Source organism: Xyrauchen texanus, chromosome 36, assembly GCF_025860055.1.
Source record: "Xyrauchen texanus isolate HMW12.3.18 chromosome 36, RBS_HiC_50CHRs, whole genome shotgun sequence".
Taxonomy (NCBI): Eukaryota; Metazoa; Chordata; class Actinopteri; order Cypriniformes; family Catostomidae; genus Xyrauchen; species Xyrauchen texanus.
Window position 1 is genome coordinate 6,363,482 of NC_068311.1, and position 21,988 is coordinate 6,385,469.

At 38.2% G+C, this 21,988-nt stretch overlaps 1 protein-coding gene across 3 annotated transcripts in view; it reads right to left on the bottom strand.

Annotated features, from left to right (window-relative positions):
• The window catches only part of LOC127629895 (roundabout homolog 1-like), a 358,948-nt gene that overhangs the window by 22,257 nt on the left and 314,703 nt on the right, over positions 1–21,988 (bottom strand). For all 3 annotated transcript variants that reach the window (XM_052107195.1, XM_052107193.1, XM_052107194.1), the window contains 7 exons: positions 18,938–19,059; positions 18,353–18,587; positions 16,087–16,208; positions 13,378–13,549; positions 8,469–8,669; positions 2,757–2,783; positions 1,584–1,626 (listed from right to left, as the gene is read on the bottom strand). In XM_052107195.1, coding sequence (XP_051963155.1) covers positions 1,584–1,626; positions 2,757–2,783; positions 8,469–8,669; positions 13,378–13,549; positions 16,087–16,208; positions 18,353–18,587; positions 18,938–19,059 — 922 coding nt within the window. The remainder of the gene's footprint in view (positions 1–1,583; positions 1,627–2,756; positions 2,784–8,468; positions 8,670–13,377; positions 13,550–16,086; positions 16,209–18,352; positions 18,588–18,937; positions 19,060–21,988) is intronic.

Genomic DNA, 21,988 nt, shown 5'->3' on the forward strand with positions numbered 1-21,988 from the left:
AGTCGAGTGTGAAGCAGCTGGGATGAGGATTAGCACCTCTAAATCTGAGGCCATGGTTCTCAGCAGGAAACCGATGGAGTGCGTACTCCAGGTAGGGAATGAAGTTTTGCCCCAAGTGAAGGAGTTCAAGTACCTCGGGGTCTTGTTCTCGAGTGAGGGGACAATGGAGCGGGAGGTTGGCCGGAGAATCGGGGCAGGTATTGCACTCGCTCTATCGCACCGTTGTCACGAAAAGAGAGTTGAGCCGAAAGGCAAAGCTCTCGATCTACCGGTCAATTTTTGTTCCTACCCTCACCTATGGTCATGAAGGTTGGGTCATGACCGAAAGAACTAGGTCGCGAGTACAAGCGGCCGAAATGGGCTTCCTCAGAAGGGTGGCGGGCTTCTCCCTTAGAGATAGGGTGAGGAGCTCAGTCATCCGTGAGGAGCTTGGAGTAGAGCCGCTGCTCCTTTGCGTTGAAAGGAGTCAGTTGAGGTGGATTGGGCATCTGGTAAGGATGCCCCCTGGCCGCCTCCCTAGGGAGGTGTTTCAGGCACGTCCAGCTGGGAGGAGGCCTCGGGGAAGACCCAGGACTAGGTGGAGAGATTACATCTCCACACTGGCCTGGGAACGCCTCGGGGTCCCCCAGTCAGAGTTGGTTAATGTGGCTCGGGATAGGGAAGTTTGGGGCCCCCTGCTGGAGCAGCTGCCCCCGCGACCCGACTTCGGATAAGCGGTTGAAGATGGATGGATGGATATTTGTTTGTTATTTGTTTCAGAAAAATATATATTTATATATTTAATTAAAATGTTTTATTACCTAAACATGTATTATTATTAATATAAAACAGATAAATATAATACAAAACATATAAAAAATAATCATGATAAATGTTATTTATGTCTCTTGAGCCATGTTACAGTATGTTCTAGACCATCAGTTCAGCTCACATTAGAAACCTGAACTACGGCGATTAAAATAGAGAGACAAGGGAAGATTTTTCCAGGGATGTGCTTCAAAGACACAAAAAGCACATCAAAGCCAAAGTTTGTGTAATGAATCTTCAATGTGATTCCTCAAAGTAAACGGCTTCCTCTCTTGCCGTTTCCCTGCAGCAGTGCCTGCTTTTTGCTTGTATCTTTCTAACAAAACTCAACTGTGCCTTTTAGCTTCAAAAAGGCTCAAATCTTTCCTGTATATCAAGGGCAAAGCAGCATGCAATGAAAAGACAGACTTCAAAAGACAATGCTTAGAATACATAATGATCCAATACTAAGTACCCTATCTTAAAGGGATTCTCTTCAGAAAATATTCAAATGTATGTTGACATATATGCATGGGCACACCAACATTTCTACACCCTCCCACACATTCCAGAGTTATTCATTGCAATTAGTTAAAAGTGTACAATGTCACAAATGACTGAATTAACAGGTCTCAATGCACAACATCTAAAGCATTATTGCAAAGACAAAAATGCCCTCTAGTGTCAATAAAATGCAACTACAATTGCAAGTACACACCCTCCACGTAGATTTTAGTGGTTGAAAAACATATACATTGAAATTTGAATTTTAAGGTGTTTAACATCTAAATGTGTACCTTCCCGCACTGCTCACAGCCTCTCCTCCTCTCTGATAGGACACTGCAGAACAACAACAAAAAGTACATTAAAAGAGAAAAAACAACAACATAGAAAACAAAACTGTCTCATTACGTTTTTTTAATATGCACAATACCGAATGTGATTTGAAGATTTTCAGCTATTTACTGGAAGATTTCAGTCTATTCCTCAGACAAAGCTATCATCTGGCTTCAGAAGACTTAGAATATAGCACACAAGTCATCCAGACTACTTATATGACATATTCATGGTGTTTTTTGGAAGTTAACAGACCCAGGTCATTGTCTGATTTTGTTGAATGGAAAAAAAAAAAACCAGGATATTCTGAAAAACTTCTCATTTTGTGTTCTAGAAAGAAAGTCATATGGACTTCGAACAACATGAGGGTGAGCAAATGGTGACAGGATTGTCATTATGGATGAACCATTCCTTTAACACAAAGGCTACAAATGCTAATGTTGTTTCTGATTGGCTGCAGGCATGACACAACTTAAAAAAAAATATTTAAGTAAAAGTAAAGTCAAATATGTACTTAAGATCCTGCATTTAATGTAATTTTTTGTGCAATTACAACTGAAAAAAAGCTGAAAATGAACTCCCTATCAATCTTTCCCACCCCTCCCTTCTCTCATCACTTTGATAAAAGCCTCTCAAAAGCAGGTGAGTCAACAGTGGCTACAGAAATATAAATAAACTATTGTGACCAACAATTGTGAGATGTGTATGAAAATATGAAAAGGCCTCTTTGTTATTTGCTGGTATGGTAAAATCAGCCAAGTTCACAGCCAATCAACATGCTAGGACGGGTCGTCTCTCTCTGTGTGTCTAATTGGCCACAAAACTTCTGATGTCACCGCCTCCGTTTCTGGCCGAGGCGTTAGGGAGGCGCTGTAGCTTTGATCACCTCTGCCAGTTCTACCAGCCCTCTTAAGTCAAGCACTCTCTTGTATAAAAAAATATATATAAATCAGTCTTTTACTTGCTCTCAAACCCATATGACTCTCTTTCTTCTGTGCAGCAAAAAAGGTGAATTTCTGAGGAATATCCTGGCCTCTCTTTTCCATACAGTATACGTAAGTGAATGGGAAGTGGTTACTGTCAAGGTATTGTACGATTATTAGCATTGAATGGAGTGAGGAAGGTGTGATTACCTGTGGGTGTGAAGGTGAAAGAGGGAACTGCAGAACAGAGAGGGGAAAAAAAGCAAATCATGGGATTCATAATCATGATACAAAACATGAATTATTCATCATATCCGTATAGTGCATTAAACTTACATTTTTATGCATAAAAACACTCATTATTTGAAGACATTTTCAAAAGGCTATTATTACATTTTTATTATATTTCAGTGTCAAATGTAACACCTGTTACCAATTATTCAGAACACTGAAACTTTATCATGAAATATATTTAATTACATTCTGTGTTTTCTGAACTGTAAATGGTCTGCACTTATATAGAGTCTTTTTAAGCTTAGCGGTATTCAAATCACTTTACAATGCATCTCATTCACCCATTCACACACACATTCACACACTAATGACGGCAGAGCTGCCAGGCAAGGTGCTAGCCTGCCATTGAGAGCAACTTGGGTTTCAGTGTCTTGCCCAAGGACACTTCTGCATGTGGAGTCATGTGGGCCGGAAATCGAACCACCAACCCTGAGATTAGTGGACAACCCACTCTACCACCTGAGCCACAGCCACTCTGAACTGTGTGGTTTTACAGTTGTGTGTATGTGTGATTGATATATATATATATATATATATATATATATATATATATATATATATATACACTCACCTACAGAATTATTAGGAACACCATACTAATACTGTGTTTGTACGTGGCATTGATTCAACAAGGTGCTGAAAGCATTCTTTTGAAATGTTGGCCCATATTGATAGGATAGCATCTTGTAGTTGATGGAAATTTGTGGGATGCACATCCAGGGCACGAAGCTCCCGTTCCACCACATCCCACAGATGCTCTATTGGGTTGAGATCTAGTGACTGTGGGGGCCATTTTAGTACAGTGAACTCATTGTCATGTTCAAGAAACCAATTTGAAATGATTCGAGCTTTGTGACATGGTGCATTATCCTGCTGGAAGTAGCCATCAGAGGATGGGTACATGGTGGCCATAAAGGGATGGACATGGTCAGAAACAATTTTCAGGTAGGCCGTGGCATTTAAATGATGACCAATTGGCACTAAGGGGCCTAAAGATTGCCAAGAAAACATCCCCCAAACCATTACACCACCACCACCAGCCTGCACAGTGGTAACAAGGCATGATGGATCCATGTTCTCATTCTGTTTACGCCAAATTCTGACTCTACCATCTGAATGTCTCAACAGAAATCGAGACTCATCAGACCAGGCAACATTTTTCCAGTCTTCAACTGTCCAATTTTGGTGAGCTCTTGCAAATTGTAGCCTCTTTTTCCTATTTGTAGTGGAGATGAGTGGTACCCGGTGGGGTCTTCTGCTGTTGTAGCCCATCCGCCTCAAGGTTGTGCGTGTTGTGGCTTCACAAATGCTTTGCTGCATACCTCGGTTGTAACGAGTGGTTATTTCAGGCAAAGTTGCTCTTCTATCAGCTTGAATCAGTCGGCCCATTCTCCTCTGACCTCTAGCATCAACAAGGCATTTTCAGCCCACAGGACTGCCGCATACTGGATGTTTTTCCTTTTCACACCATTCTTTGTAAACCCTAGAAATGGTTGTGCGTGAAAATCCCAGTAACTGAGCAGATTGTGAAATACTCAGACCGGCCCGTCTGGCACCAACAACCATGCCACGCTCAAAATTGCTTAAATCACCTTTCTTTCCCATTCTGACATTCAGTTTGGAGTTCAGGAGATTGTCTTGACCAGGACCACACCCCTAAATGAATTGAAGCAACTGCCATGTGATTGGTTGATTAGATAATTGCATTAATGAGAAATTGAACAGGTGTTCCTAATAATCCTTTAGGTGAGTGTATATATATATATATATATATCAATATATATGAATGTTTAAGTGAAAGTGTATTTGTCCTTTTGCCTTTACTAGTTCATTTCAATTTTTATTGTAGTCTCTCAATGTTATAAATATTCAGTAAATGATGGAAATGTTCAGTTAACGCATCCTCTGTTGATATCAGATGGGAAGGTTTGTGAAAAGCTACACACGGATGGGGCGCTTTATCAACTTTGACTTAAATTTGTCATAACACACGCCTCAATTTGATAGAAATCTACTTTCTTTCATGTTGATCAAAGTCTCCATTGAGCAAAGAACACGGCCGATGAGGGCAGAATCATTCTTAAAATATACGGGGTCAGAATATATTAAACAGCTCATCAGAAACATCAAAGTATTCTTGCAGGAAGGTCTTGCTCGTGTCTCCGTCAGACGTGTTTTTACTGGCTGCGTTACAACCGATAGATCAGAATTCAACACCTGCTGTCTTCACCTTCTCATCTTTGCCTATTTACAGGAAAACAACCTATAAAATTGTCAGCCGCCGTCATCCCTTTAAAACGACATGTTTATCGGCGGTGCTTTGAGAAAAGATAGATTGAGGCGTTTTGATGATTTTGTCCTGTGGACAAGAAGATTTTGAAGCCAAAGTAGATTGACACTCGTCGGGCCAAATGCTGCATGGGAAAATAATAATGTGATGGATGATAAATAAATCAAATCTCGGAGGAAACTAAATGACTGGCAGGGCTCGTAAGGAGAAGTCTGGAGATGATCTCGCTGCTGTAGGTAATTGAATATCCTTCCAATACATAAACACACAGATTTACTTAGCTATCTACACTGAAAAAAAAATATATTTTTTAATCAATATTTTTGTCTTGTTTTCCAGTAACAATATATAAACATCCTTAAAAGAAGATAAATTGAGTTGGAGAGCAAAACTGTGTCAATAAGGCTTGTTTTCAGATAATTTGTATTAAATTAAATGTATTTTTCCTAACCAACTGGCAAATTGTTTTTTTGTGTTTTAAGCTTTTCTTGTCAGATTTATGGTTGAAACAAGGATATTTGGCAATAAATGTAAATGAACAAATGATAAATTCTCTCAAACAAATCTTAATAACTAATGTGATTTTGCTTCTCAAGTAAATGTATCTTGTTTAAAAAAATAATAATAATAATAATAATAATAATAATATATATATATATACAGTACTGTGCAAATGTGTTTACAAAAGCATTTGTCTTAAGATGGTTATTTATATCTTAGCTTTAGTGTGTCAATACAAAATATAAATGTTAGACTCACAAACATTCCTTTTGTAAATAGAAAAGATTAGAATAGAAGAACAGGGAGCCCTGCAACAGACGTCATGGCCCACACAAAGACCCCCCCCCACTAAACCTCAAGTTATTCGATGTTAGAAGAAATGGTTACATCTTAAATAGATAGAAGAACTATGGGAATCCTCCAAGATGCTTGGAACATCCTATCTGCCAACAACCAAGAAAAACTGCGTCCAGGTGTACCAAGGAGGATTGGTGCTGTTTTGAAGGCAAAGGTGGTCACACTGAATATTGATTTAGCTTTTTTTATGTTTACTGGACTTTGTATGACATTAAGTGATAAATTAAAACTATTTATGGCATTAGTTTTGAAGACATCCTCACTATGCAACAGTTTTTACAAGTGCCTAAAACACAAGTACTGTATTTTATTTATTCTTATTCTATAGCTCATATTTACTTGAAAACAAGACCGAAACACAGATAAAGACACTGATGTCCTTGATTCAACGTGAACCAAAAGTGCGAGTTGTAACTTGTTCATGTGCACAACAAAAAGTTCTTCTTCCATTGCGTTACTATTGTACGCACAGAAGTTATGGGCTAACAGCATTTTCATGTTGAGTAAAACATGTTTTATATTGAAAACAAATAAACTAAATCACACGCGATCAGAAATAAGAACGTTTGTTTTGGTAGGAACTGACGTTCATGCGAAATATCTTAAACAAGCCGCCTATCAATCTTATGCAGTTGTTAGATCAAGATGTTGTCGAGTCATCCTGCTAAATGAATTCAGGTGCTCTCAACCTTGAAAAATGGACATATTCATTTAGTTTTTCATTGTGCTCTTGCGGTCGACACGTTCAATTAACTTGAATGCGGCCCAGCCTTCGGAGTCTATGAATGCTAAGACTAATGAATAGCTTGGATCTTTTCCTTTTAGATTCCTGCCAGTAAACATTCCATTAGCAACATGTCCTTGAGACATGCTAGCTAGCACACATCAGAAAAAAACACCATTGTTCTGTTCCCCATCTCTGTCATCTCTTTAAGTGAAAGAGAAAAGTGAATGAAAGCAAACGCGGCTCTGAATTCTGACTGGCATGGCTCAGCTGTGATTCATCAGCGTCAAAAGAGGAAACTGTATGGAAAAATATGGAATTCTATGGCAACGACCCTGAAGGCATGGATCAAACTCATCTAAATTAGGAAAATGGGAGCAATTTACGAAAAACCTTCAGTATTCCCACACTAGGTTTAATAAAAGACCTTGACATTTTGGATTAAACCTGAGATTAGAGACTACAAACGCAAGCAGCTGTAAAGCTCGGGGCAAAACATTAAACCAGAGACACTTCGAAGACGGAACTGTATTCAGTCTATTATGGCTGTTTTGTGACTGATGTTGTGTGCTACTAGAGAGGATGAAAACAACATTATTTGAGCTTTAAAGTTGTTTAAATCATCGTTTTTATGGTCATTTTAGGGTTTTAGTGTTTATGGCGTTACGTCATCATTGCAACAAAGTTGTAAAATTGGATAACTTTACACAGAAAAAGTTAGCAAGCAATTGTATTTATGTTAACGCACATATTGTTTATGTCTTGTGGCAATGAGTATTTTAACATTTATGGATTGGCCCCATTTACTTCCATTGTAAGTACCTCACTGGAACCCAGATCTTTGCTATGTTTCTCCCAAATATGGAATTTCCAATGCGCTCTAAATCCTCTTGGTGGCGTAGTGACTCGCCTCAATCCGGATGGTGGAGGACGAATCTCAGTTGCCTCTGAGTCTGAGACAATCAATCCGCGCATCTTATCACATGCCTTGTTGAGCGTGTTACTGCGGAAACATAGTGCATGTGGAGGCTTCACGCTATTCTCCACCGCATCCACGCACAACTCACCACATGCCTCAAAGAGAGGGAGAACCACATATTATAGCAAACACGAGGAGGTTACGCCATGTGACTCTACCCTCCCTAGCAACCGGAACAAATGAACCGGAATGAACCAAACGAATTTGGTTGCTTACAAGAACTGACTGGAGTCACTCAGCACACCCTGGATTCGAACTCGTGACTCCAGGGGTGGTAGTCAGCGTCAATACTCACTGAGCTACCCAGGCCCCCCATTTTTGCTTTTGTAAATGAAAATTAGGGATGGGTCGAAATCATTTTTCTGGTAATCAATAATGTGCCACAAATGCTCTTAATTGATCTTAACTTAGGACCTGGAATAGTCCTTTTAAAGAGATGGTTCACGCAAAAACGAATGCAACTTTTGTTGTAACCTTTTTATATTACAACCTTTAAATTACTGTGCTTACTATTGCCAAGATTTTAGAATTACCAACAACAACTGCATTACACAAAACAGTAATAATAGCCTAAAACAATGTCTTATCAGCTATTAGGCAATTTGATTACATTAATTAATAGCCTTTATGGCCTTGGTGATGTCAGCAACTAAGGTTAGTCATTTCAGAGCAGAGCAAGTTATTACATTTTGATGAATATTTACAAAAACAAACAAAAAATAACGTGCAATGATAAAACAAGTAAAAACACCCCAGTAGAAATGTGCATATACTGACCTTTGCGGATACCAGCGTAGCTGCTGCTGAGGCCGTTCCTTTTCTTACGGTGACGGTACAGCCAGATGCTGAAGACCATGAGAATGATCCAACATGCCGCACCAATGCCCGCAATGAACGCCGGCTGCCGAACCACATCTGAGATCTGCTGAGAAATCGTGTTTTCCACATCCAACGGCGAAACCATACGGCCCGAAGAGTCTGGGACAAAAATGCGAATAGAAGGACATATGAGATATATAAATAGAGGAAGGGCATCAAAAAAGTATTATCTGATACACATAATTTCGATTTTTTTCACCTATTTCACTTTATTGAGATCACTGAAAAAGATACACATATCCTCAATAAGCCACACAATTTGAGGTATCATTCAAGTCCATATAAAAACACTATTTAGTTTTGCTCAGAGCTGTTTATTTCCTCTATTAAAAGTCATATCTATAGTATGATTAATTTAGCAATTTATGCTAATTAACGACTCAAGCTAAATTTGAACTGGAATAAGACTTGAATACAAAGTAAAACGAGAGCTCTGTTTCTATATTTTATGAAAATGAATTAAAAACGAGGCTGTGTGGAAGAGTTTTCTTTTCTTTTACATTAAAGAGAGCTTGGGTTGTCCCCCCAAAAGAAATGTCTTTCTGTTGACTTGTTTCTTTTTTCATCTTTCCCCCTTCCTCTCTTCGTTTCATGTGGGCGTCACTTTCATCTTCTAGAAGAATATTTTCTCTCTGTTTCTTGCAGCTGGGGACAAAAAAACTTGTATTCTCCTCTATGGCTGGGTGATTTATTGAAAACTGGTATTCACAATATATACGTAATGAGTTTGTTGAAGTGAAGATCATAATGATTTTAATGTGCTTTTCATTTGCCCATTAGGTTTCCAAAGGCTGCGTCAATATACTAGTTTCATTATTCTTCCTTGTCTTGTCATAAAATATGAGAGCCTTTAAGTCAGAAATGTTAACAATATCTAATTTGTACCCCTACAAATTTGACAACTTACAAGATTTTTTATTTTATTTTATTTTTTTTACTTAAAAATTCCTTGACTTTGTTAACACATGGTATCTCAAAATACAAAAAAAAATTCAACCATTTTCTTCAAATTTCATTTTACAAAAAATCCCAATCCTTTAGATGAACACATATGTGGATGTGTGTTTGCACACTCAAAGTCCTCGGGCACACACACACACTCACAATGTGTATTGAGAGCCCTTTTGTGATTCGTCTCTCCATGTATACTCTTTGAGGAATATTTCAAGATCTACTTATCATATCATGTTGTGATTGGGCTTGTTTGAATCGGGATGGTCTGCTGTAAATTAAGTAATTCCATTTCTATGTTATATGTGTGTTTCAGGAAGTAATAAGGAAATGACGTGACAAAAAGACTCCTGTTTATTATATTTATGTGTGTCTGTGGGAATTTAAAACACTAATGCTTACTGCAGTTTGGACTCGGAGTAAAACAGAATGCTCATTGCACACTACAAATTGAGACCTTTCCAACAATATACAACTCATGGCTATCTCATCTTTTTAATGGTTTTACCAACTCTGAATATAATTGGTGTGAAAAGAAAAATGCAAATGATGAGAACAAAACAGTTCTTGTCAGCAAAAATATGTCAGCTAATTAAAACAAATTATTTAAGATCTGGTCGGATAACCTATATGCATTGTAAAGTCCAGATTCTGGCACCTATTTTGTTAAGATAAAGCAAGTGGTTATTAATTTATTATGTAATTAAATTTGTTTTGCAGGTAGTGCCCCCGACTAGCCCGGTATGAGCTAAGTTCAATGAATCCTTCTATCAAATTTTTTTTATATTTATATATAATAAATAAGATTTAATATATAAAGAGTACAAAATCTGTCATAATTACAAAAAAGTTGATTAAAAAGATCTACAGCAATATCTTGGGATAATATAAGCAATATGGCAGATTTGTAAACAATCTTTGTGGGTCGGTCATTTTTGACCGGGAACACAAAATGAGTTCAAAATGTACTGTTGGTTTCAATGGTTTGATTCACATTCTGTGCGTTTTCATTTATTGAAATGTTTTAGTAAAATATATATTTAGGTAAATATTGCGGTTTGTTTTTATATTGGTGCCTATAAATGAAAATGATTAACATCGATGAAGCAACACATGATAAAAGGTTTATTTTTTGGCCTAACCAAGCACAATCTTGAGGAGGATCAAGAGATTCTGTCAATCGTTTGATTTCTATTTAGCAGTATTGCGCCGGTCCAAATTCCTGAATAAACATCAAATATGCATTGTGCAACATTATCGCTTTCAGTGTGGACAAAACAATTGCTTGTTGCTGGAATCTTATCTTGCATCCGGTTAGGAAACAATGTAAATATCATTCTTTCAAGTTCATTTAGTGAAGAGCGGAAAACAAGTCTTGATTATTTTGAAGTTGATTAAACATGCTTAATCTACTTGGCATCATTGATTGGTTGAAATGCTTGTTCCTCTCATAAAACACACACACACACACACACACACACACACACACACACACACACACACACACACACACACAACAACAACAAAACAAAACAGCTTTTTTTTTTTAGCCATTTCTGAGGAAATAAATTGACTAAATATAGTCAACATGTGTTTTGTATATATTTCCGCTCCACCTCCTCCCCACCTGCCCTTCCTTTATTCCTACTCAACTCTTTAATTTTTAGCCTGTCTTTTCTGTCTTTCAGGTCCCTCTGTACTTCCTGCTTCAGAGGTTTGTTTGTTGCTTGGTTGTGACTGAAACTCTGCTGAGAGACCAGAGCAAAACAGGGGCATATGCTGCAGAGATGCAAGAAAGCCCAGAGTGTGACAAATGCTTTTAAGACCAGTGTCCTCTGCTTCTGGCATCTGTAAGGCCACAGAAACACACTCAGCGGGTGAATCGGCAGCAGTTAATGGATGCAGATCAGTCAACCCACCCACGCTGCACTGGGGCAAACAGACTTCCTGCAAATCTACTGTTCTCTATCTATATGTATGGTTAAAGATCAAAGCATTTTTGTTCTTAATAAAGTTTAACACTCACTGCAGTGTGGCAACAACACAGATCAGTGAATCTTAAAAACATCTGCCATTTTAAAGAGGTGCTCTCTTTCTTCTTGCAACCGCCAGAACTTTTAAGTAATATTTCATCTCTATGTGTCAACTGACTGACTGTAAATTAGTCTTTAATGGCACTATGATTGGCATCTCATTTAAAAAAGATTTACATAAGCAGATACTGTATTATTCACCTGAAACCAGTGGCACAACACCAAGTTGTTGAATCGCTGCCATTGATGTCTGAACAAGCTAAAGCTGGTGAGTTTATAAAGAAAAACTTTTAAAGGCATTAAAGGCTTTGCGGCATTAAAGTAAACTGCGCTTTGTGACATCGCCTTTTCAGATAATAGTAAAGACTAGTTTTTGTAAATGACATACTCTTTGGAAGCTAACCACAAGGCAAGTTACAACAGTGCCATTCGCTGGCATAAATGGTAAAAGTTTAAAGTAGGGCTGGGTGGTATGACGGTCAAAATGTGTTAATTGGAATAGGTTCTTCTATACTGTTATACCGCCGTAGATACTGTATATCTGTATGAGTGTTAAGTTATTAACACATGAGAGCAACAAAGAAATGGAGTGAAAATAAAGTAAATGAAAGGGCTGACAGTCAACTGAGGCAACTGAGGTTCGTTCTCCGCCACCCGGATTAAGGTGAGTTACTGCACCACCGCAAGGAGCTAGAGATCATTAGGAATTGGGCATGCCAAATTTGGGATTAAAAAAGAATGAAAAAGAAAATACAGTGTCCTAAACAAGTCAAGATGAGGAAGGATTTATTATATATAGTTTTTTGGCACGTTATAAACCATAGTATGTTAAAAAGTAGTATGGCGAAGATAATGGGATGGCTGTTTTTAATGGGATTTCAGTGTATACATAAGTGCTTGTTTTTGTTCCTGGGGTGGTTGGGGTACCTGTAGCTCCACTGCTAGCAACGCCAAGATCATAGGTTCGATTCCCAGTGAGCATACAAACTGTATACGTTAAATGCACTGTAAGTCGCTTTTGATAAAAGGGTCCGCCAAATGCATACATGTAAATGTTCCAATATGCCATCTTATTTTTACACTCAAAACTATGTGCGAAGCAGTTTACATTTACATTAATTCATTGGTAGACACTTTTATCCAAAGTGACTTAAAAAAGAGGAAGAATACAACATAAGTTAAGCTGTTCATAACTGCCACGTTAGGTTGCAACTTATATATAATATAATATACTGAAGAGTTCATCAAATGCCTATTTTACAACACTTTTGAACGTGATTTCAATCAGAAGGTGAAATCGGAAAAATAATAAACTGTTTCAAAAATTACTTCTCAATAATTTATTATGCATAATATTGCGGAACGGTTTGTGTTTATGATCCGATCAAGATCTAAATATAGGGACTAAATCAACCGAGATGAATTAACAGTATTTAATTCATTGGATTATCAAAAAAAAAATTAAAAAAAAATTATTTGGGTATTGAATATATAAGCCATTTTTTCCATTACATTTCCATCAAAAATACCTGTAATGTCAAAAATATGGCTACCGTGAAATAAAATGACTAATTTTAATAGATAATATCGCTTACACATGGTTTAAAGCAAAGGCTCAAATGATGACCACTATCCCAAACCCTTCAAGTGATCATTAAATAGCCGGTAGCTGGTATCAAAGTGTGCTTTGTTTTGTAATCTATAATCAAAAGAATAAAGCTTTCATATTTCACTCTTCTTTGGGCATTGGTCTGAAATAACCGCTGTCTCAGCTGCTCTGGCCAAACACTGTCTGATATTTTGGAGAAAGTCATTCAACTCACCCAACTGGAAAGACGCGGCCTCGCTCTTCACCCCGGGACCGGCCCCTGTGCTAGCGGCCACCTCCACCTTGTACGGGACCCCGGCGACCAGGCCCGGGATCACAACCGAGAATGTAAAACTGTCTACGGTGCGGTTAATGTGGTATCGGCTTTCATTTCCGACACACCAGATCTGAGGAAAATAAAAGTTAGGAAACATGATGAATATATAAGTATTTGTCAAAACAATAATTAATACTGAATAATTATAAGAACAACAACAACAATAAATAAATGATATGTCTTCTATTTTTAGGTAACATGGCTGTGGTTATAGTATATCAAGTTTCATAGTTAATGATGTACTTCTGTCCTTAAAATTTAATTTTCAAACTGTCAAGTTACTCGAAACATTAAACGTGTCATAAAAACTATATTCACCACCTAGAGCAATGCTCCCTATTTCTGCATGGCAGCGATATTCCATCCAAAAATTCCATCTTTAAGCCAAAAGTCTGTTTTCCCCTGACATGAAAATTCATTTATCCTTGTTTTCATTGTGTGTGGTGATCCCTGGTCTGTTTCCTCCTTTCGGGAACCTCAGCCAGACATGCTGCCAAATGAGCGTCAATGTGTGTGCGCGACCCTGTGCGTGACCGGAGCTTGGATCACCTATGCTCACCCTAACACAATCCCAGCAGGGGGCCCATTTGCTGGGGTGAAATGTGATATAGCTTCCTTTCTGGCTGCCTAACTCCACTTACAGGGTCAGCGCACAGATCTAGCTTGGACTAAGGCAAACGCTTAAAAAAAATGCATTTTTGCATAATATTTCCATGCTGACATCCCCTTTTTTGGAAACGCTAACCAGATTTAGACATTCCCCAAAGGCTTTGCAGGGGAAAAAAGTACATAGTGGGCGGTGAGAGAGAGACAGAAAAAATTAGGTAACGAGAAAGGATGTTCTGTACGTTCTAAACTTCTCCTGAGGCATAATGGGGCAAAATAATAAGTGCACAAGAACAGTGATTAGCGAGAAATCACTCCTCTGCCCAATTTAACAAGCATGAAATTATTCAATACCTTCCCTTTCATAGCCTGAAAACATTTACCTGGGATTTAACAATTCAAACTGTGCCTGTTCCCATTACCCACGGCTTACGAACGAAATGCAGAAACACCGCAAACCTATTAAAATGTGAGCACCCGAGAGGAATATCGTATGATATGAACTCTGTTATCTTGCTTAGACATGAATAGCACTAAGACACACCGAAAAAGAGGAAGAATGGGCAGTTGCTAGGAAATTGTCAAATACAAATACAAAATACAAATGCGGACACAAAAGTTACAAAGTGTTTACATAAACATCTAATGAAGGATTAGAACTGAAATTATCTTGAGAGATTGAAAAGTTGGTGGCCTGGGTAGCTCAGCGAATATTGGCGCTACCACCCCATGGAGTCACGAAGTTCGAATCCAGGGTGTGCTGAGTGACTCCAGCCAGGCCCGGCCCGGTTGCTAGGGAGGGTAGAGTCACATGGGATAACCTCCTCGTGGTCACGATTAGTAGTTCTCGCTCTCAGTTGGGCGAGTGGTAAGATTTGCGTGGATCGCGGAGAGTAGCATGAGCCTCCACATGCTGTGAGTCTCCGTGGTGTCATGCACAATGAGCCGTGTGATAAGATGCGCGGATTGATGGTCTCAGAAGCAGAGGCAGCTGAGACTTGTCCTCCACCACCCAGATTGAGATGAGTAACCATGGCACCATGAGGATCTACTAAGTATTGGGAATTGGGCATTCCAAATTGGGGAGAAAATGGGATTAAATAAAAAGAGAATAAAATCGTAATAAAGAAATTTAGAACGTTTATAAGGGAATGTTTTGGCATATTGCTAAACAGTCATAATCAAATTTGATCTGAAACTAGCCAAGACATACTAATGAAAGACATGCCATTATACTGAAGTCAATAATAATAGTAGTAATAATAATAATAATAAGAAGAAAACATTGTTAAAAAAACACAAAACAATTTATTCTATATGACTATATTTGCCAAGGAGACACAAAAAATACAAAGTGTCAGCAAATATAACTAAAGCATTTTTGCTTACACAATGAAATAAACGAGCAGCGCATAAAGACACATATAAAGATAGTAAAGAGATAATGGAGGGTTGCTTGGAAATTGTTGCTGTAATTACATTTGCTTGTACGTAATTAAGTATTAAGTATGGCTGCAAATGCAAAGTGTAGAAAACATTTTTCTAGATAAAAATCAAATAAAAATATCATAAATGAAATGATAAAGTCAATGTTGCATAATTACATGGGAAAGTGTTGGCACGTTGCTAATCAGTCAAAATAAGTGTTTGTCTGAAATAAGCCTGGTCAAAGTGACTAATTTCAACAGCAAAAACATTAATAAAATAAATGAATAAATGCAAAACATTTTACAAAACAAATTCCCAATACAAAAGCACATCTGTCTGTACAGTCTTGAAGTAATGCCCTACAGCCACCATTAGGTGGCAGCATTTCATAACATCTCAATTTCCACCAATACAAATCAAACCATTACTTCTGTAGATCATATTTAAATTACTGGAGTATAATTTCCACTTCCTCTTTCCTTCCATCCTTTGTTTGTTCCATGCTTTCCATCTATTGTCTGTACACTCTCTTGGTTTCTCTCGCTCTCTTTGTCTTTTTTGTCTCGTTCATACCTTATACTCCTGTACCACACCGTTCTGCTCCTCCTCTGGAGGCGGTTGCCAAGTTACCAGGATAGCTGTGCCGTTGTCACCACTTCCTGTTACAGTGACCCCCCTGGGAGCGGCGCTGGGTGCTGTGATAAGAGACAGGCCCGGGAAAACACATTACACACCTTACAATATGTATGCGTGTCTGTGTTCATATGGGGATTTATCAAATGTCATGCAAACCTTACATTACGAGTGTGTGTGTGTGTGTGTGTGTGTGTACATATATAAACATGTAACACTCACATTAAATGATGCACATGTGCATGTACTTTATTTAAATGTGCATATGCTCTATAACCATGCATGCATGTGTATATACCTTACACCTATCAATCTTATGCATGTGCCTATATATATCCATGTTACACCCACCTTACATGAACGTTCATACATATATACTGTATGTTACAAGGGTCTAAGAAATTACAAAAAAATGTTGTCTGGATCAGTCAAGTTATTGTTATATATATACATGTAAAAAAAACACACAAAATAAAGTGAGATTGTGTGAATTGTGAGTTGCTACAACACCTCTACTATGATGAACATGTTTTTAACGTCAAAGTCTTGTGAGTTCAAAGTAATTTAGATATTATTTCTGGGGCTTAAAGTAAACAATGGGGGGGGATGTTGGCGCACGTAGTCTGGAGTAATGATTTATTGTTATTTCTTTAAAAATAGGCAATACTTTCAAAATATTACTAATTATTAAAAAAAACTTTTGTTGACCAAATTAAATGAATTTGATTTAGCCAACATTCTGGAAGCCATTCTGTTAAAATCTGAAAATAAATAAATAAATAAAATAATAAACTCACATGACTGCATGTGAAAAAAATTAATAAAATAATAATAATTTGTCATTTTTATGTAAAGGCACATTCTGTTCAGGTCAAATGGAGTAACCCGGAGTCTTGAATCAAAAATTCATGATATTTGTAAAAAAATAAAAAAATAAATAATAATAATAATAATAATTAATGTACATTCAAAACTAAGCTTGAAAACCATTTTTAAATTAATAATACATTTTTGTATGCTCTCATGTATTCAAGGTGCAAGGAATGAATTTTAATACCTTATATAGTACTTGATGGTAACGCAACACTTTATGTTTTAAGTTTTTTAATCTTTTTTTTTATTATATAAATATATACTGTATATGTGCACATAATGTGCAATGCCAGTATATGTCTATACATGCACATATGTACATAAATACACACTACACCATCCAATAAGCATGTATGTGTACATTTGCATTTATAAAATGTTACACATACACACGCTGAACATGCCTTGCAACATTAAAAACCCCATACATTATGTGCATATATATATATATATGCATGCATATATAATTTAAATATATGTAAACATTTCATCATTCGAGTTTATGATGTGTGTGCACTTGTATATGAGCATGTGTGTGTTCTCAGCCACACATGTAAGCACTCATTTTAACAGTACAACACTCAGCAGTAAGCATTTAAATAATGTGTGACGACTGCCAAGCTACATGATGTGCCAGCTACCAGCAGAACCAATCTGGTATTTTAGCTTAGAATGCTGTCACTGAACTTTTCTTCACATAACCATTATCCACTTAATACAAAAATGAATGTTAACACAAAGCCCTGAAGTGAAACATTTGTTTTGTGTTTTCTGTCTACGACATTCTGCATTTCGATTCATCTTTCAAACACAAAAGCTTGCACACCCTCATGTGGGCACACACACACACACACACACACACACACACACACACACACACACACACACACACACACAAAGCCAGGAATTCTGGGAGCAAACCAAATCCCTGCCGTTTTCCAGAGGCACAGACGGCCACACCCTCAGAACAATTAGCACAGCGGTTGTTTGAGCTTTCGATTTTGGCTTCTCATTGGATGCTTGGCTTTCATGAAGCTTTTAAAAAGCCAGCTTTGCCCTCCATTGTGTGCCACAGACCACACGTTAACATAAATATGTACTACTGAATGCAAGAGAACTATGAAGATGTGTCTTTTGCTAGATTCAATAAACATACCCAAACTTGCAACACTGCATACACAACCACTCAAACATTTGGACACAACTACTCATTTTACTACTCATTGCAGAATAACAGTGAAGACTACAACAAAAAACTGTCCAGACCAGAAATGTTAAACAAATTAAAACAATCTTCCATTTCGGCACTGTCTCTTGCGGGAAGTTTCCTCACCTTCTTCAAGGGTCTTGCCCACTTTGATATCGCTGTCGGTGCCTTGGAACTCATTGAAGAAAGGTCGTACTTTGAACTCATAGGTCACGCCCTTTCTGAGCTGCGTGACGACTGCACTGTGCTCCCCTGGGGTTCGAACCTCAAACACGGCCCATTCCACACGCTGCTGAGCGCCCTCCGGGGATGGCCGGGACATCACCTTATAACCCTGAACGTACTGCGACTGCTGCTCCACCTGAGGGCAAGATGACGACAAACATTATGAAGAAAAGTCACTTCAGTTTAAAGCTGAAGTGTGTAATATCTCTGCAAAAATAATGACTGAACTCACTGAAAAATGACTTAAATGTCGGGTTTGTGTGTCTTCAGAAGACTTGGAATATATGCATGCGCCACATGGACTACTATTATGATACTGTTGGTGCTTTTTTAAGCTTTGAAGTGGGTCATTAACAAATGCCATTTTATTGAATAGACGAACCAAGATATTCATATGGGTTTGGAACAACATGAGGGTAATCTTTTTTGGGTAAAATTTTCTCTTTTTGTCATGCATGACTTTTTGAGAAATGTGGCAGCACTCACTGTCCACTGGACTCTGACGGAAGACGAAGAGAGGATTGTGGGATTGTGGAGATGAATGACAACATCTCCCAGTTCCCTCTGGATCTGCCCATGGTCCACACCCTGACTTGTTGGTGGGATGTCTATTTATCACACACACACACACACACACACACACACACACACACACACACACACACACACACACATACACACACACACACACACACACACACACACACACACACACACACACACACACACACACACAAACACACACACCACATAGAAAATATACATTAGACATTTCTGTACACACAGCAAATCTGACATTGCCAAAGGACAATTATATTATTCAGATGCGGCCCTTTCATAGCTCAGAAGACTTAATGGGGTATCACCTTTGTTTTAGAAGTTACTCCTAAAACTCATGAGGAGAAATACAAATAGTTGGCAATACATTAAGAGCATATACTGAAGCTACAGAATACATCTATTTTGGATTGCATAATAATAATAATAATAATAATAAGTTTATTTTATATAGCACATATCTTCAAACTCAAGGGCGCTTTACAGTATGAAAGTAAAAAAAAAATAAAAATAAAAATAAAAATAAAAAAAAAAATAAATAAAAAGGAGCATAGGTCAAAGAGATATGTTTTGAGATTGATTTTGAAATCATGTATGGAGGTGTGATCACAGAGAGGCTGAGGGATAGATTTCTAAAGCGAAGGGGTAAGTGTGCAAAACGCCCTACCACCTAGTGAGTTCAGCTTGCAACGTGGAATGAATAATAGGCCCAAATCAGATGACCTGAGTGAGCGGCGTACGAGGTCAGTGATGTATGAGGGGGCAAGACCATGTAATGCTTTGAATGTTGTAAGGATAATTTTGTATTGATACGATAGGAGACAGGTAGTCAGTGTAGCCTACAAAGTATGGGAGTGATGTGAGAGGATTTCTTTGAATAGGTGAGAACCCTAGCTGCTGAATTCTGGATGTATTGCAGTTTTTTTGTTTGTTTTAGTCAGGAAGCCAGAAAAGAGGGCATTCAAATAGTCAAGTCTAGAATTAATAAAGGTGTGAACAAGATTTTCTGTATTTTGGTGCTAAGAATGGGGTGGAGTCACGCAAATGTGACACGCGATTATGAACAATAGTGAAGGGTCTGACCAGGACACCATTAATATCGACCAACTGATCAGGGAGACGTGATAAAACACTTGGAGGCACAACTATCAGTACGTCAATTTGATCAGTGTTGAGTTTTAGAAAGTTACTGATCATCCATGAGTTTGTGTCTTTAATACATTCAGAGAGGAAACTTGAGGGGAATGGGGCAGTGTGCTTAGAGCTTATATAAAGTTGAGGGTCATCAGCATAGCGGTGAAAGTTGAGGCCATGATGGCGAATAATGTGACCTAGAAGCATATAGGTGATGAAGAGCAAAGGACCAAGTACAGAACCCTGGGGGACACCTTGAGAAACAGGAACAGAATTTGATTTATATTGATGAATAGAAATGTAGTGTTGGTGGCCAGAGAGGTAAGGGATGAACCAGGACAGAGCAGTGCCTGAGACGCCAATTGCAGAGAGCCTAGTGATGAGCATGCTATGAGAGATAGTGTCAAAAGCAGAACTGATGTCTAATAGGTTCAGGAAAGTGATGGCTGCGGACTCTGGAGCCATCACTTTACTGTAGTAGATTGTTAACAACTTTGATGATTGCAGTCTCAGTGCTGTGTAGATGACGAAAACCAGATTGAAAACATTCAAAGAGATTGAGAGTGGCCAAACAGGACAGAAGCTGAGATGCCACCACTTTCTCTATAACTTTAGACAAAAAAGGACGATTCGAAATAGGTTGGTAATTTTTATGATCAGTGGGGCCTAAGCCAGACTTTTTTTTAAAACTGTTCAGTTCTGGAGGGACAAAGCCTGTACTAAATATCCTGCTGATAAGATGGGAAATAGGCACTGAGATAACAGGCATACATTGTTTAAGCAAGACAGTGGGTGCCGGATCAAGCTGGCAGGAAGTAGAATTCAAACTGCTAATTAACACTGAAACTGTAGATGGGCTGGTGGTGACAAAATCAGTAAAAGTGCCAATCTGGTGGTTTGTGAGAAAATCCTAAAGTAGATCAGGAGGAACAGTAGAAGGGAAAAGTTTGTAAATAGAGTTGATTTTATTCTGAAAGGAGTGAAGAAATGACTCACAGACTTCAGTAGAGGCTGAAATAAGGGGCGCAGGTGGGTTAATGAGTTTATCGACAGTAGAAAAAGTGTTTTAGGTCTTGAAGATGCATTATTGATAATGGACGAAAAGTAAGATGAGTGTGCATTATTTAGTGCTGATTGGTATGCCTGTATATGGTTTTCTTGTAAAGACACTCTAGGCGGCGTCCTGTAGCATAGCTAAGATTGAGATTGGAAGAATTTGATGAGAAATATTTTGAGTTCATTGAAATCTCTGACTTTTGATTGCAGACTTTGGTATTTCTTTTCTTTTTTTTTTTATTATTATTATTTTACTTTTCTCCCCAATTTGGCATTCCCTATTCCCAATGCGCTCTAAGTCCTCATGGTGGCACTGTGACTCACCTCAATCTGGGTGGCGGTGGACGAATCTCAGTTGCCTCCACGTCTGAGACTATCAATCCACGCATATTATCATGTGGCTTGTTAAGCGCATTACCGCGGAGACCTAGCATGTGTGGAGGCTTCACACTATTCTCCGCTGCATCCATGCACAACTCACCACATGTGCCACCGAGAGTGAGAACCACATTATAATGACCACGAGGAGGTTAACCCAATGTGACCCTACCCTTCTAGCAACTGGGCCAATTGGTTGATTAGGAAGCCTGACTGGAGTCACTCAGCACACCCTGGATTCGAACTTGTGACTCCAGGTGTGGTAGTCAGCGTCTTTACTTGCTGAGCTCAACTTTGGTATCTTGGCAAATCTGAGAATAGTTTGAGACATTGTTGAGATATATTATGAAATTGCAGTCTAAAGGGGATCTTGAACATTAACTGCACACATTTTAGCTTGAGCATGTCATT